The following is a 16,548-nucleotide window of genomic DNA, read 5'->3' as shown; positions in this document are numbered from 1 at the left end:
CATCACTGTTGGTTCTGGCTCTGCCTCCACCACTGTTGGTTCTTGCTCTGCCTCCACCACTGTTGGTTCTTGCTCTGCCTCCATCACTGTTGGTTCTTGCTCTGCCTCCATCACTGTTGGTTCTGGCTCTGCCTCCATCACTGTTGGTTCAGCCTCTGCCTCCACCACTGTTGGTTCTGGCTCTGCCTCCATCACTGTTGGTTCTGGCTCTGCCTCCACCACTGTTGGTTCTGGCTCTGCCTCCATCACTGTTGGTTCTGGCTCAGCCTCCACCACTGTTGGTTCAGCCTCTGCCTCCACGACTGTTGGTTCAGCCTCTGCCTCCACCACTGTTGGTTCTGGCTCTGCCTCCATCACTGTTGGTTCTTGCTGTGCCTCCACCACTGTTGGTTCTGGCTCAGCCTCCACCACTGTTGGTTCAGCCTCTGCCTCCACCACTGTTGGTTCAGCCTCTGCCTCCATCACTGTTGGTTCTGGCTCTGCCTCCACCACTGTTGGTTCAGCCTCTGCCTTCACCACTGTTGGTTCTGGCTCTGCCTCCACCACTGTTGGTTCAGCCTCTGCCTCCACCACTGTTGGTTCTGGCTCTGCCTCCACCACTGTTGGTTCAGCCTCTGCCTTCACCACTGTTGGTTCTGGCTCTGCCTTCACCACTGTTGGTTCAGCCTCTGCCTCCACCACTGTTGGTTCTGGCTCTGCCTCCACCACTGTTGGTTCAGCCTCTGCCTCCACCACTGTTGGTTCAGCCTCTGCCTCCACCACTGTTGGTTCAGCCTCTGCCTTCACCACTGTTGGTTCAGCCTCTGCCTCCACCACTGTTGGTTCAGCCTCTGCCTCCACCACTGTTGGTTCAGCCTCTGCCTCCACCACTGTTGGTTCAGCCTCTGCCTCCACCACTGTTGGTTCAGGCTCTGCCTCCACCACTGTTGGTTCAGCCTCTGCCTCCACCACTGTTGGTTCAGCCTCTGCCTCCACCACTGTTGGTTCTGGCTCTGCCTCCACCACTGTTGGTTCTGGCTCTGCCTCCACCACTGTTGGTTCAGCCTTTGCCTTCACCACTGTTGGTTCTGGCTCTGCCTCCACCACTGTTGGTTCAGCCTCTGCCTCTACTGCTGTTGGTTCAGCCTCTGCCTCCACCACTGTTGGTTCTGGTTCTGCCTCCACCACTGTTGGTTCAGCCTCTGCCTCCACCATTGTTGGTTCTGGCTCTGCCTCCACCACTGTTGGTTCAGCCTCTGCATCCACCACTGTTGGTTCTGGCTCTGCCTCCACCACTGTTGGTTCAGCCTCTGCCTCCACCACTGTTGGTTCAGCCTCTGCCTCGATCACTGTTGGTTCAGCCTCTGCCTCGATCACTGTTGGTTCAGCCTCTGCCTCGATCACTGTTGGTTCAGCCTCTGCCTCGATCACTGTTGGTTCAGCCTCTGCCTCGATCACTGTTGGTTCAGCCTCTGCCTCGATCACTGTTGGTTCAGCCTCTGCCTCGATCACTGTTGGTTCAGCCTCTGCCTCGATCACTGTTGGTTCAGCCTCTGCCTCGATCACTGTTGGTTCAGCCTCTGCCTCCACCACTGTTGGTTCAGCCTCTGCCTCGATCACTGTTGGTTCAGCCTCTGCCTCGATCACTGTTGGTTCAGCCTCTGCCTCCACCACTGTTGGTTCTGGCTCTGCCTCCACCACTGTTGGTTCAGCCTCTGCCTCGATCACTGTTGGTTCAGCCTCTGCCTCCACCACTGTTGGTTCAGGCTCTGCCTCCACCACTGTTGGTTCAGCCTCTGCCTCCACCACTGTTGGTTCAGCCTCTGCCTCGATCACTGTTGGTTCAGCCTCTGCCTCCACCATTGTTGGTTCAGCCTCTGCCTCGATCACTGTTGGTTCAGCCTCTGCCTCCACCACTGTTGGTTCAGCCTCTGCCTCGATCACTGTTGGTTCAGCCTCTGCCTCCACCACTGTTGGTTCAGCCTCTGCCTCCACCACTGTTGGTTCAGCCTCTGCCTCCACCACTGTTGGTTCAGCCTCTGCCTCCACCACTGTTGGTTCAGCCTCTGCCTCGATCACTGTTGGTTCTGGCTCTGCCTCCACCATTGTTGGTTCAGCCTCTGCCTCCACCACTGTTGGTTCAGCCTCTGCCTCCACCATTGTTGGTTCAGCCTCTGCCTCCACCACTGTTGGTTCAGCCTCTGCCTCCACCACTGTTGGTTCTGGCTCTGCCTCCACCACTGTTGGTTCTGGCTCTGCCTCCACCACTGTTGGTTCACCCTCTTTCTCCACCACTGTTGGTTCAGCCTCTGCCTTGATCACTGTTGGTTCTGGCTCTGCTTCCACCACTGTTGGTTCTGGCTTTGCCTCCACCACTGTTGGTTCTGGCTTTGCCTCCACCACTGTTGGTTCTTGCTCTGCCTCCAACACGGTTGGTTCTGGTTCAGCCTCAACAACAGTTGGTTCTAGCTCTACCTCTACAACTGTTGGTTCTGGCTCTGCCTCCATCACTACCAGTTCTGACTCTGCCTCCACCACTATTGGTTCTGGCTCTGTCTCCATTCCTGTTGGTTCTGGTTCTGCCTCCTCAGCTGTTGGTTCTAGCTTTGCTTCTAAAACTGTCAGTTCTGACTCTGCCTCCACAACAATTGGTTCTGACTCTGCCTCAACCACTGCTGGTTGTAACACTGCCTCAACCACTATTGGTTCTGGCTCTGTCTCCATTCCTGTTGGTTCTGGTTCTGCCTCCTCAACTGTTGGTTCTAGCTTTGCTTCTAAAACTGTCAGTTCTGACTCTGCCTCAACCACTGCTGGTTGTAGCACTGCCTCCACCACTGTTGGTTCTGGTTCTGCCTTCACCAATGCTGGTTCTGGCTCTGCCTCCACCACTGTTGGTTCTGGTTCTGCCTCCACTACTGCTGGTTCTGGTTCTGCCTCCAACACTGTTGGTTCTGGCTCTGCCTCCACCACTGTTGGTTCTGGTTCTGCCTCCACCACTGCTGGTTCTGGTTCTGCCTCCACCACTGTTGTATCTGGTTCTGCCTCCACCACTATTGGTTCTGGCTCTGCCTCCTCCACTGTTGGTTCTGGCTCTGCATCCTCCACTATTGGTTCTGGCTCTGCCTCCACTATTGTTGGTTCTGTCTCTGCCTCCTCCACTGTTGGTTCTGGCTCTGCCTCCATCACTGTTGGTTCTGGCTCTGCCTCCATCACTGTTGGTTCTGGCTCTGCCTCCACCACTGTTGGTTCTGGCTCTGCCTCCACCACTGTTGGTTCTGGCTCTGCCTCCACCACTGTTGGTTCAGCCTCTGCCTCCATCACTGTTGGTTCTGGCTCTGCCTCCATCACTGTTGGTTCTGGCTCTGCCTCCACCATTGTTGGTTCTGGTTCTGCCTCCACCACTGCCGGTTCTGGCTCTGCCTCCACCACTGTTGGTTCTGGCTCTGCCTCCATAATTGTTGGTTCTGGCTCTGCCTCCATCACTGTTGGTTCTGGCTCTGCCTTCACCACTGTTGGGTCTGGTTCTGCCTCGACTAATGTTGGTTCTGGTTCTGCCTCCACCACTGTTGGTTCTGGTTCTGCCTCCACCACTGTTGGTTCAGCCTCTGCCTCCACCACTGTTGGTTCTGGCTCTGCCTCCACCACTGTTGGTTCTGGCTCTGCCTCCACCACTGTTGGTTCTGGCTCTGCATCCCTCACTGTTGGTTCAGCCTCTGCTTCCACCACTGTTGGTTCAGCCTCTGCCTCCACCCCTGTTGGTTCAGCCTCTGCCTCCACCACTGTTGGTTCAGCCTCTGCCTCCACCACTGTTGGTTCTGGTTCTGCTTCCATCACTGTTGGTTCAGCCTCTGCCTCCACCACTGTTGGTTCAGCCTCTGCCTCCATCACTGTTGGTTCTGGCTCTGCCTCCACCACTGTTGGTTCTGGCTCTGCCTCCACCACTGTTGGTTCTGGCTCTGCCTCCACCACTGTTGGTTCAGCCTCTGCCTCCACCACTGTTGGTTCAGCCTCTGCCTCCACCACTGTTGGTTCAGCCTCTGCCTCCACCACTGTTGGTTCAGCCTCTGCCTCCACCACTGTTGGTTCAGCCTCTGCCTCCACCACTGTTGGTTCAGCCTCTGCCTCCACCACTGTTGGTTCAGCCTCTGCCTCCACCACTGTTGGTTCAGCCTCTGCCTCCACCACTGTTGGTTCAGCCTCTGCCTCCACCACTGTTGGTTCAGCCTCTGCCTCCACCACTGTTGGTTCAGCCTCTGCCTCCACCACTGTTGGTTCAGCCTCTGCCTCCACCACTGTTGGTTCAGCCTCTGCCTCCACCACTGTTGGTTCAGCCTCTGCCTCCACCACTGTTGGTTCAGCCTCTGCCTCCACCACTGTTGGTTCTGGCTCTGCCTCCACCACTGTTGGTTCAGCCTCTGCCTCCACCACTGTTGGTTCAGCCTCTGCCTCCATCACTGTTGGTTCTTGCTCTGCCTCCACCACTGTTGGTTCTTGCTCTGCCTCCACCACTGTTGGTCCTGGCTCAGCCTCCACCACTGTTGGTTCAGCCTCTGCCTCCACCACTGTTGGTTCAGCCTCTGCCTCCACCACTGTTGGTTCTGGCTCTGCCTCCACCACTGTTGGTTCTGGCTCTGCCTCCACCACTGTTGGTTCAGCCTCTGCCTCCACCACTGTTGGTTCAGCCTCTGCCTCCACCACTGTTGGTTCTGGCTCTGCCTCCACAACTGTTGGTTCTGGCTCTGCCTCCACCACTGTTGGTTCAGCCTCTGCCTCCACCACTGTTGGTTCTGGCTCTGCCTCCACAACTGTTGGTTCTGGCTCTGCCTCCACACCTGTTGGTACTGGCTCTGCCTCCACCACTGTTGGTTCTGCCTCTGAGTCAAATGGTACCAATTCTGGCTCTGCCTCAACAATTTCTGGTTCTGTCCCAGTCAGTTTTATACGTGTCTCTTCTGACAATTGATCTTGGTCTGGCTTCACCATTGATGGTTTCAGGTTCAGCGTATCTATTTCCTGAGTTATTGGTGATAATTCCAACTGCGGCATGTTAGATTCTGTTTTCGTAAGTACTTGTTCTCCCTTCAAATTTTCTTCCTCAGGGTAGGAGATTTCTAAGGTTCCTGTGCCTTCCGATGATAATATTTCGTTGATTTCAAACCCTAATAGCTCTTCAAATTCATATGTTATGGTCTCCCGAATATCAAGTGGTATTACCTGTTCAATTTCATGAGCCACAAACTCTTCCACTTCCGGTTCTGAAACTGTTTCAACGTGTGAAATTTCCATGCCTAGTTCTGATGCCTTTAATTCAATGTCAGCCAGCCCTTCATGTGTTAGGAATTCACTTATTTCAAGATGAAGTGCTTCATCCAGTACAAGGTTACTGACTCTTTGTGTTTCAGAAGCTGGTATTTCTGTGTCATGTGGAAGATATACATCATCACCTGAATCAAATATTTTATCAATTTCGTGTACCAAAGCATCATCTTCAACTGTTACCTCATTAACTTTATGTGCCAAATTTTCTGTAAATGGATGGGTCAATTCTTCCACAGTCTTAAGTTCAGGTGACTCAAGTACCAGTGATGTGAGATCTTCAGGGGATACTAAGTCTACTTCAACCACATTTGTCTTACTTATGGATAGGGTTTGCCCAGCTTCACTCTCAACTTCAGGCAACATCTGATGAAGATCTGATGCCTGTCCTTTTTCAGAAGGAGGTGTACACAACTCTGATTGCCCACCTGCAAATAACTCTTCAGATTCTGGAAAATCAATATCAATGATTTCAGGTGCCAACGTCTTCTTAATTTCATGTCGCAATAATTTTTCAGCTTCAGGTGCAAAGATCTTCTCAGCTGAAGAATTATTATGCCCACCCTGCAAGGAAACTCTCTCAAACTGACATGGAGTAATCTCCTCTATTTCAGAAGCCAAAATATTCTTGAATTCTACAGTAATTTTATATACCTGACTTGCTAATAATTCCTTCCTTTCATGAGATAAGTGACCCTTGAATTCTGGTTTTAAAATCATATCTATTTCCTCTGCAAGAAAATATTCTACAAAAGCAACCTGTGTCTTCTCAATAGGAGTCAGAACCCTGCTATCAGGAGTTTCTTGCTCTACAGCTATTGGTTTCAGATCCTCCTCCACTGCTATTGAACCTATTTTTTCTTCCACCACTATTGGTTGTTGCTCTTCCTCCACCATTAATGGTTCTGACTTTTCCTCCACCACTACGAGTTCTGGTTCTTCCTCCACCATTATTAGTTTTGGCTCTTCCACCACCACTGTTTCTACTGGCTCTTCCTCCATCCCTGTTGGTTCTTGCTCTTCCTTCACCACTGTTGGTTCTGACTCTTCCTCCACTATTGTTAGCTCTGGCTCTTCCTCCACCACTGTTAGTTCTGACTCCTCCTTCACCACTCTTAGTTCTGTCTCTTCCTCCACCATTGTTAGCTCTGGCTCTTCCTCCACCACTGTTAGTTCTGACTCCTCCTTCACCACTCTTAGTTCTGTCTCTTCCTCCACCATTGTTAGTTCTGGCTCTTCCTCCATCACTCTTGGTTCTGGCTCTGCCTCCACCACTGTTTGTTCTGGCTCTGCCTCCACCACTGTTGGTTCTGGCTCTGCCTCCACCACTGTTGGTTCTGGCTCTGCCTCCACCACTGTTTGTTCTGGCTCTGCCTCCACCACTGTTTGTTCTGGCTCTGCCTCCACCACTGTTTGTTCTGGCTCTGCCTCCACCACTGTTGGTTCTGGCTCTGCCTCCACCACTGTTTGTTCTGGCTCTGCCTCCACCACTGTTTGTTCTGGCTCTGCCTCCACCACTGTTTGTTCTGGCTCTGCCTTTACCACTGTTGGTACTGGCTCTGCCTCCACCACTGTCGGTTCTGGCTCTGCCTTTACCACTATTGTCTCTGCTACCTTCTCTGTTGGTTCTGGCTCTGTTGCTTCTTCCCCTGCCAATGTTGCTATTGGCTTTGCCTCTACAGCTGGTGGTTCTGGCTCTGCCTCTGTAACTCTTGGCCCTGGTTCAGCCTCCTTCACTGTTGGTTCTGGCTCTGAGTCGGCAATTAATGGTTCTGGATCTGCCTCCAAAATTGTTGGTACTGCTTCCACCATTTTTGGTTCAGGTTCTGCCTCAACACCTGTTTCTTTTGACTCTGCCTCTAACATTGATGGTTCTGACTCTGCCTCCACCACTGTTGGTTCTGACTCTGCCTCCACCATTGTTAGTTCTGGCTCAGGGTCAACCGTTGTTGGTTCTGCCCCTGCCTCCCCAGCTGTTGATTCTGGTTTGGCCTCAATAAATGGTGGTTCAACTTCAGGATTTGGCTCTGCTTCTGCCGGCTCTGTTTCTGCCTCCACCACAGTTGATTCTGCCTCTGCCTCAACCCCTGTTGGAGCTGTCTTTGCCTCCACCCCTGTTAGTTCTGGCTCTACCTCCACCACTGTTGGTTCTGTCTTTGCCTCCACTTCTCTTAGTTCAGCTTCTACCTCTACCGCTGTTGGTTCAGACTTTGCCTCAACAACTGTTGGTTCAGCCTCCGCCTCTACCACTGTTGGTTCTGGCTCTGCCTCCACCACCATATGTTCTGGCTCTCCCTCTACCACAGTTGGTTCAGTCTCTGCCTCCACCATGGTTGGTTCAGCCTCTAACTCCACTACTGTTGGTTCAGGCTCTGACTCCACCACTGTTGGTTCAGGCTCTGCCTCCACCACTGTTGGTTCTGGCTCTGCCTCCACCACTGTTGGTTCTGGCTCTGCCTCCACCACTGTTGGTTCTGGCTCTGCCTCCACCACTGTTGGTTCAGCCTCTGCCTCCACCACTGTTGGTTCAGCCTCTGCCTCCACCACTGTTGGTTCTGGCTCTGCCTCCACCACCGTTGGTTCTGGCTCTGCCTCCACCACTGTTGGTTCTGTCTCTGCCTCCACCACTGTTGGTTCTGGCTCTGCCTCCACCACTGTTGGTTCTGTCTCTGCCTCCACCACTGTTGGTTCAGGCTCTGCCTCCACCACTGTTGGTTCAGCCTCTGCCTCCACCACTGTTGGTTCTGGCACTGCCTCCATCAGTGCCAGTTCTGGCTCTGCCTCCACCACTGTTGGTTCTGGCTCTGCCTCCACCACTGTTGGTTCAGGCTCTGCCTCCACCACTGTTGGTTCAGCCTCTGCCTCCACCACTGTTGGTTCAGCCTCTGCCTCCACCACTGTTGGTTCAGCCTCTGCCTCCACCACTGTTGGTTCAGGCTCTGCCTCCATCACTGTCAGTTCTGGCTCTGCCTCCACCACTGTTGGTTCAGCTTCTAACTCCACCACTGTTGGTTCTAGCTCTGCCTCCACCAGTGTTGGTTCAGGCTCTGCCTCCACCACTGTTGGTTCAGCCTCTGCCTCCACCACTGTTGGTTCTGGCTCTGCCTCAATCACTGTCAGTTCTGGCTTTGCCTCCACCACTGTTGGTTCTGGCTCTGCCTCCACAACTGTTGGTTCTGGCTCTGCCTCCACCACTGCTGGTTCAGCCTCTGCCTCCACCACTGTTGGTTCAGCCTCTGAATCCACCACTGCTGGTCCAGTCTCTGCCTTCACCACTGTTGGTTCAGGCTCTTCTGCCAACACTGTTGGTTCAGCCTCTGCCTCCACCACTGTTGGTTCTGGCTCTGCCTCCACCACTGTTGGTTCTGGCTCTGCCTCCACCACTGTTGGTTCTGGCTCTGCCTCCACCACTGTTGGTTCAGCCTCATAATCCACCACTGTTGGTTCAGCCACTGAATCCACTACTGTTGGTTCAGCCTCTGCCTCCACCACTGGTGGTTCTGGCTCTGCCTCCACCACTGTTGGTTCAGCCTCTGCCTCCACCACTGTTGGTTCTGGCTCTGCCTCCACCACTGTTGGTTCTGGTTCTGGCTCTGCCTCCACTACTGTTGGTTCTGGCTGTGCCTCCACCACTGATGGTTCTGGCTCTGCCTCCTCCACTGTTGGTTCTGGCTCTGCCTCCGCCACTGTTGGTTGAAGCTCTGCCTCCACCACTGTTGGTTCAGCCTCTGCCTCCACAACTGTTGGTTCAGCCTCTGCCTCCACCACTGTTGGTTCAGCCTCTGCCTCCACCACTGTTGGTTCAGCCTCTGCCTCCACCACTGTTGGTTCAGCCTCTGCTTCCACCACTGTTGGTTCATCCTCTGCCTCCACCACTGTTGGTTCAGCCTCTGCCTCCACAACTGTTGGTTCAGCCTCTGCCTCCACCACTGTTGGTTCAGCCTCTGCCTCCACCACTGTTGGTTCAGCCTCTGCCTCCACCACTGTTGGTTCTGGCTCTGCCTCCATAACTCTTGGTTCAGCCTCTGCCTCCACCACTGATGGTTCTGGCTCTGCCTCCACCACTGTTGATTCTGGCTCTGCCTCCACCACTGTTGATTCTGGCTCTGCCTCCACCACTGTTGGTTCAGCCTCTGCTTCCACCACTGATGGTTCTGGCTTTGCCTCCACCACTGTTCGTTCTGGCTCTGCCTCCACCACTGCTGATTCAGCCTCTTCCTCCACCACTGATGGTTCTGGCTCAGCCTCCACCACTATTGGTTCTGGCTCTGCCTCCACCACTGTTGGTTCACCCTCTGCCTCCACCACTGTTGGTTCTGGCTCTGCCTCCACCACTGTTGGTTCTGGCTCTGCCTCCACCACTGTTGGTTCTGGCTCTGCCTCCACCACTGTTGGTTCAGCCTCTGCCTCCACCACTGTTGGTTCAGCCTCTGCCTCCACCACTGTTGGTTCAGCCTCTGCCTCCACCACTGTTGGTTCAGCCTCTGCCTCCACCACTGTTGGTTCTGGCTCTGCCTCCACCACTGTCGGTTCAGCCTCTGCCTCCACCACCGTCGGTTCAGCCTCTGCCTCCACCACTGTTGGTTCAGCCTCTGCCTCCACCACTGTTGGTTCAGCCTCTGCCTCCACCACTGTTGGTTCAGCCTCTGCCTCCACCACTGTTGGTTCAGCCTCTGCCTCCACCACTGTTGGTTCAGCCTCTGCCTCCACCACTGGTGGTTCAGCCTCTGCCTCCAACACTGTAGGTTCAGCCTCTGCCTCCACCACTGTTGGTTCTGGCTCTGCCTCCACCACTGTTGGTTCAGCCTCTGCCTCCACCACTGTTGGTTCAGCCTCTGCCTCCACCACTGTTGGTTCTAGCTCTGCCTCCACCACTGTTGGTTCTAGCTCTCTCTCCACCACTGTTGGTTCATCCTCTGCCTCTACCACTGTTGGTTCAGCCTCTGCCTCCATCACTGTTGGTTCAGCCTCTGCCTCCACCACTGTTGGTTCTGGCTCTGCCTCCACCACTGTTGGTTCAGGCTCTGCCTCCACCACCGTCGGTTCAGCCTCTGCCTCCACCACTGTTGGTTCATCCTCTGTCTCCACCACTGTTGGTTCAGCCTCTGCCTCCACCACTGTTGGTTCATCCTCTGTCTCCACCACTGTTGGTTCAGCCTCTGCCTCCACCACTGTTGGTTCATCCTCTGTCTCCACCACTGTTGGTTCTGGCTCTGCCTCCACCACTGTTGGTTCATCCTCTGTCTCCACCACTGTTGGTTCAGCCTCTGCCTCCACCACTGTTGGTTCAGCCTCTGCCTCCACCACTGTTGGTTCAGCCTCTGCCTCCACCACTGTTGGTTCAGCCTCTGCCTCCACCACTGTTGGTTCTGGCTCTGCCTCCACCACTGTTGGTTCAGGCTCTGCCTCCACCACTGTTGGTTCAGCCTCTGCCTCCACCACTGTTGGTTCAGCCTCTGCCTCCACCACTGTTGGTTCAGCCTCTGCCTCCACCACTGTTGGTTCAGGCTCTGCCTCCACCACCGTCGGTTCAGCCTCTGCCTCCACCACTGTTGGTTCATCCTCTGTCTCCACCACTGTTGGTTCTGGCTCTGCCTCCACCACTGTTGGTTCAGGTTCTGCCTCCACCACTGTTGGTTCATCCTCTGTCTCCACCACTGTTGGTTCAGCCTCTGCCTCCACCACTGTTGGTTCATCCTCTGCCTCCACCACTGTTGGTTCTGCCTCTGCCTCCACCTTTGTTGGTTCAGACTCTGCCTCCACCACTGTTGGTTCAGCCTCTGCCTCCACCACTGTTGGTTCAGCCTCTGCCTCCACCACTGTTGGTTCAGCCTCTGCCTCCACCACTGTTGGTTCAGCCTCTGCCTCCACCACTGTTGGTTCAGCCTCTGCCTCCACCACTGTTGGTTCAGCCTCTGCCTCCACCACTGTTGGTTCAGGCTCTGCCTCCACCACTGTTGGTTCAGCCTCTGCCTCCACCACTGTTGGTTCAGCCTCTGCCTCCACCACAGTTGGTTCAGCTTCTGCCTCCACCACTGTTGGTTCTGGCTCTGCCTCCACCACTGTTGGTTCTGGCTCTGCCTCCACCACTGTAGGTTCTGGCTCTGCCTCCACCACTGTTGGTTCAGGCTCTGCCTCCACCACCGTTGGTTCGGCTACTGCCTCCACCACCGTTGGTTCGGCTACTGCCTCCACCACTGTTGGTTCAGCCTCTGCCTCCACCACTGTTGGTTCAGGCTCTGCCTCCACCACTGGTGGTTCAGGCTCTGCATCCACCACTTGTGGTTCTGGCTCTGCCTCCACCACTGCTGGATCAGGCTCTGCCTCCACAACTGTTGGGTCAGCTCTGCCTCCACCACTGTTGGTTCAGGTTCTGCCTCTACCACTGTTGGTTCAGCCTCTGCCTCCACCACTGTTGGTTCAGTCTCTGCCTTAACCACTGTTGGTTCTGGCTCTGCCTCCACCACTGTAGGTTCTGGCTCTGCCACCACCACTGTTGGTTCTTGCTCTGCCTCCACCACTTTTGGTTCAGGCTCTGCATCCACCACTGTTGGTTCAGCTACTGCCTCCACCACTGTTGGTTCTGGCTCTGCCTCCACCACTGTTGGTTCTGGCTCTGCCTCCACCACTGTTGGTTCAGGCTCTGCCTCCACCACTGTTGGTTCAGGCTCTGCCTCCACCACTGTTGGTTCAGGCTCTGCCTCCACCACTGTTGGTTCTGGCTCTGCCTCCACCACTGTTGGTTCAGGCTCTGCCTCCACCACTGTTGGTTCAGCCTCTGCCTCCACCACTGTTGGTTCTGGCTCTGCCTCCACTGCTGGTTCAGGCTCTGCCTCCCACACTGTTGGTTCTGGCTCTGCCTCCACCACTGTTGGTTCATGCTCTGCCTCCACCACTGTTGGTTCAGCCTCTGCCTCCACCACTGTTGGTTCAGCCTCTGCCTCCACCACTGTTGGTTCTGGCTCTGCCTCCACCACTGTTGGCTCTGGCTCTGCCTCCACCACTGTTGGTTCTGGCTCTGCCTCCACCACTGTTGGTTCAGGCTCTGCCTCCACCACTGTTGGTTCTGGCTCTGCCTCCACCACTGATGGTTCTGGCTCTGCCTCCACCACTGTTGGTTCAGGCTCTGCCTCCACCACTGTTGGTTCAGGCTCTGCCTCCACCACTGTTGGTTCAGCCTCTGCCTCCACCACTGTTGGCTCTGGCTCTGCCTCCACCACTGTTGGCTCTGGCTCTGCTTCCACCACTGTTGGCTCTGGCTCTGCTTCCACCACTGTTGGTTCAGCCTCTGCCTCCACCACTGTTGGTTCTGGCTCTGCCTCCTCCACTGTTGGTTCTGGCTCTGCCTCCTCGACTGTTGGTTCTGGCTCTGCCTCCACCACTGTTGGTTCAGCCTTTGCCTCCACCACTGTTGGTTCAGCCTCTGCCTCCAGCACTGTTGGCTCTGGCTCCACCACTGTTGGTTCAGCCTCTGCCTCCAGCACTGTTGGCTCTGGCTCCACCACTGTTGGTTCAGCCTCTGCCTCCAGCACTGTTGGCTCTGGCTCCACCACTGTTGGTTCAGCCTCTGCCTCCACCACTGTTGGTTCAGACTCTGCCACCACCACTGTTGGTTCTGGCTCTGCCTCCACCACTGTTGGTTCTGGCTCTGCCTCCACCACTGTTGGTTCTGGCTCTGCCTCCACCACTGTTGGTTCTGGCTCTGCCTCCACCACTGTTGGTTCTGGCTCTGCCTCCACCACTGTTGGTTCAGCCTCTGCCTCCACCACTGTTGGTTCTGGCTCTGCCTCCACCACTGTTGGTTCAGCCTCTGCCTCCACCACTGTTGGTTCTGGCTCTGCCTCCACCACTGTTGGTTCAGGCTCTGCCTCCACCACTGTTGGTTCAGCTTCTGCCTCCACCACTGTTGGTTCTGGCTCTGCCTCCACCACTGTTGGTTCTGGCTTTACCTCCACAACTGTTGGTTCAGCCTCTGCCTCCACCACTGTTGGTTCTGCCTCTGCCTCCACCACTGTTGGTTCTGGCTCTGCCTCCACCACTGTTGGTTCAGCCTCTGCCTCCACCACTGTTGGTTCTGGCTCTGCCTCCACCACTGTTGGTTCAGTCTCTGCCTCCACCACTGTTGGTTCAGTCTCTGCCTCCACCACTGATGGTTCTGGCTCTGCCTCCACCACTGTTGGTTCTGGCTCTGCCTCCACCACTGTTGGTTCTGGCTCTGCCTCCACCACTGTTGGTTCTGGCTCTGCCTCCACCACTGTTGGTTCTGGCTCTGCCTCCACCACTGTTGGTTCTGGCTCTGCCTCCACCACTGTTGGTTCTGGCTCTGCCTCCACCACTGTTGGTTCTGGCTCTGCCTCCACCACTGTTGGTTCTGGCTCTGCCTCCACCACTGTTGGTTCTGGCTCTGCCTCCACCACTGTTGGTTCTGGCTCTGCCTCCACCACTGTTGGTTCTGGCTCTGCATCCACCACTGTTGGTTCTGGCTCTGCCTCCACCACTGTTGGTTCTGGCTCTGCCTCCACCACTGTTGGTTCAGCCTCTTCCTCCACCACTGTTGGTTCATCCTCAGCCTCCACCACTGTTGGTTCAGGTTCTGCCTCTACCACTGTTGGTTCAGCCTCTGCCTCCACCACTGTTGGTTCAGGCTCTGCCTCCACCACTGTTGGTTCTGGCTCTGCCTCCACCACTGTTGGTTCAGCTACTGCCTGCAGCACTGTTGGCTCTGGCTCCACCACTGTTGGTTCAGCCTCGGCCTCCACCACTGTTGGTTCAGTCTCTGCCTCCACCACTGATGGTTCTGGCTCTGCCTCCACCACTGTTGGTTTTTGCTCTGCTTCCACCACTGTTGGTTCAGTCTCTGCCCGCACCACTGATGGTTCTGGCTCTGCCTCCACCACTGTTGGTTCAGGCTCTGCCTCCACCACTGTTGGTTCAGGCTCTGCCTCCACCACGGGTGATTTTGGCTCTGTCTCCACCAATGTTGCTTGTGGCTTTTCCTTCTCCACCATTAGTTCTGGTTCTGCCTCCATCACTAGTGATTTTGGCTCTACCTCCACCACTGTTGGTTCTGGTTCTGCTTCCATCACTGTTGGTTCTGGCTCTGCCTCCATCACTGTTGGTTCTGGTTCTGCTTCCATCACTGTTGATTCTGGCTCTGCCTCCACCACTGTTGGTTCTGGTTCTGCTTCCATCACTGTTGGTTCTGGCTCTGCCTCCATCACTGTTGGTTCTGGCTCTGCCTCCATCACTGTTGGTTCTGGTTCTGCTTCCATCACTGTTGGTTCTGGCTCTGCCTCCACCACTGTTGGTTCAAGTTCTGCTTCCATCACTGTTGGTTCTGGTTTTGCTTCCATCACTGTTGGTTCTGGCTCTGCCTCCACCACTGTTGGTTCTGGTTCTGCCTCCATCACTGTTGGTTCTGGCTCTGCCTCCACCACTGTTGGTTCTGGTTCTGCCTCCACCACTGTTGGTTCTGGTTCTGCCTCCACCACTGTTGGTTCTGGCTCTGCCTCCACCACTGTTGGTTCTGGTTCTGCCTCCACCACTGTTGGTTCTGGCTCTGTCTTCACTGCTGGTTCTGGCTCTGCCTCCACCACTGTTGGTTCTGGTTCTGCCTCCACCACTGTTGGTTCTGGCTCTGCCTCCACCACTGTTGGTTCTGGCTCTGCCTCCACCACTGTTGGTTCTGGCTCTGCCTCCACCACTGTTGGTTCTGGCTCTGCCTCCACCACTGTTGGTTCTGGCTTTGCCTCCACCACTGTTGGTTTTGGCTCTGTCTTCACTGCTGGTTCTGGCTCTGCCTCCACCACTGTTGGTTCTGGTTCTGCCTCCACCACTGTTGGTTCTGGCTCTGCCTCCACCACTGTTGGTTCAGCCTCTGCCTCCACCACTGTTGGTTCTGGCTCTGCCACCACTGTTGGTTCTGGCTCTGCCTCCACCACTGTTGGTTCTGGTTCTGCCTCCACCACTGTTGGTTCTGGCTGTGCCTCCACAACTGTTGGTTCTGATTCTGCCTCCACCACTGTTGGTTCTGGCTCTACCTCCACCACTGTTGGTTCTGGCTCTGCCTCCACCACTGTTGGTTCTGGCTCTTCCTCCACCACTGTTGGTTCTGGTTCTGCCTCCACCACTGTTGGTTCTGGCTCTGCCTCCACCACTGTTGGTTCTGGCTCTGTCTTCTCCACTGCTGGTTCTGGCTCTGTCTTCTCCACTGCTGGTTCTGGCTCTGCCTCCACCACTGTTGGTTCTGGCTCTGTCTTCTCCACTGCTGGTTCTGGCTCTGTCTTCTCCACTGCTGGTTCTGGCTCAGCCTCCACCACTGCTGGTTCTGGCTCTGTCTTCTCCACTGCTGGTTCTGGCTCTGGCTCCATCACTGTTGGTTCTGTCTCTGCCTCCACCACTGTTGGTGCTGGCTTTGCCGTCATCATCCTTGGTTCGACTTTTATGTCTGCTGTTTTTGTCTCTGTCCCCCTTACTGTTGATTTAGGTTCTGCCTCCTCTAGTGCTGACTGTGGCACTTTTTGCATCACTGTTAGTTTAGGTTCTTCTGGCACCATTGTTGGTTTTGCTTCTTCCATCACTTTTGGTTTTAATTTTGGCTCTTCTTCCATACTAGGTTCTGTCTCTTCCTGAATCACTTTTGGTTCAGGCACCAATATTCTCTCAACTTCATGTTCCAATGTGAACTCAACTTCAAATGCAAAATGGTCTTCAAGTGATGAGGCCTCATTAACTTCTGCTTGCAATTTTCTCTCCATATCCAATATCTTCATAGCTTCAGGCGAGTTTTGCTCATTAACTCTTTGTTCCAACCCTATTCCCTGAACAACAGGTGATTCCAGCTTTACATCACCCAGTGCTGAAACCTCTTCAGATGGAGATACTATCCTTTCTTGACTTTTAGACATGACATGCTCCTTAACTTCCGATTCAGTTAATACTCCAGGTGCCACCACCTCCTCAAGGACAGATGTGAATGGCTTCTCGTGAATAGAAACCATTACATCTTCCACAACTGGTATTGAGAACCTCTGTTGATGAAGGAACACTACTCTCTCAAAATCTGCTAAATGTTCCTGGATACCAGGTGTCAGCATCAACTCCTCTTCAGATGCTACTGTCTTGAGAAATGAAGGTGACATTGTATTTTGAATTTCAGGTTCTAGTCCAATATTGCCTACAGAAGCCAAAACTTCCCTACCTTCTGACAATTTTCCAGCTTTCCAAAGCAATATGTCACCATTATGATCATAT

The 16,548-nt window shown here is 54.5% G+C and overlaps 1 protein-coding gene across 1 annotated transcript; it reads right to left on the bottom strand.

Annotated features, from left to right (window-relative positions):
- Positions 1–353: 353 nt before the first annotated feature.
- LOC126984980 (titin-like) lies at positions 354–16,295 on the bottom strand. The gene is made up of 9 exons (XM_050839209.1): positions 15,453–16,295; positions 14,544–14,717; positions 14,271–14,501; positions 12,705–12,860; positions 11,588–11,828; positions 10,009–11,414; positions 6,838–7,692; positions 2,374–2,934; positions 354–383 (listed from the first exon to the last, which is right to left on the bottom strand). Exons 1-9 carry the CDS (start codon positions 16,293–16,295, stop codon positions 354–356), a joined length of 4,497 nt encoding a protein of 1,498 aa, XP_050695166.1.
- Positions 16,296–16,548: the final 253 nt, after the last annotated feature.

Source organism: Eriocheir sinensis, chromosome 58, assembly GCF_024679095.1.
Source record: "Eriocheir sinensis breed Jianghai 21 chromosome 58, ASM2467909v1, whole genome shotgun sequence".
In the NCBI taxonomy this organism is placed as follows: Eukaryota; Metazoa; Arthropoda; class Malacostraca; order Decapoda; family Varunidae; genus Eriocheir; species Eriocheir sinensis.
This window is presented reverse-complemented; position numbering and strand designations above follow the sequence as displayed.

Bases quoted from the DNA above. Each gene is read 5' to 3' on its own strand.
- LOC126984980 (XM_050839209.1), bottom strand. From the start codon at position 16,295: ATGGTTTCTATTCACGAGAAGCCATTCACATCTGTCCTTGAGGAGGTG. The intron at 14,718-15,452 runs GTGGTGGAGGCA...GTGGAGGCAGAG, and splicing joins AGACAGAGCCAGAACCAACA to CCAGAACCAACAGTGATGGA. The intron at 7,693-10,008 runs GTGGTGGAGGCA...GTGGAGGCAGAG, and splicing joins AGGCAGAGGCTGAACCACCA to CCTGAACCAACAGTGGTGGA.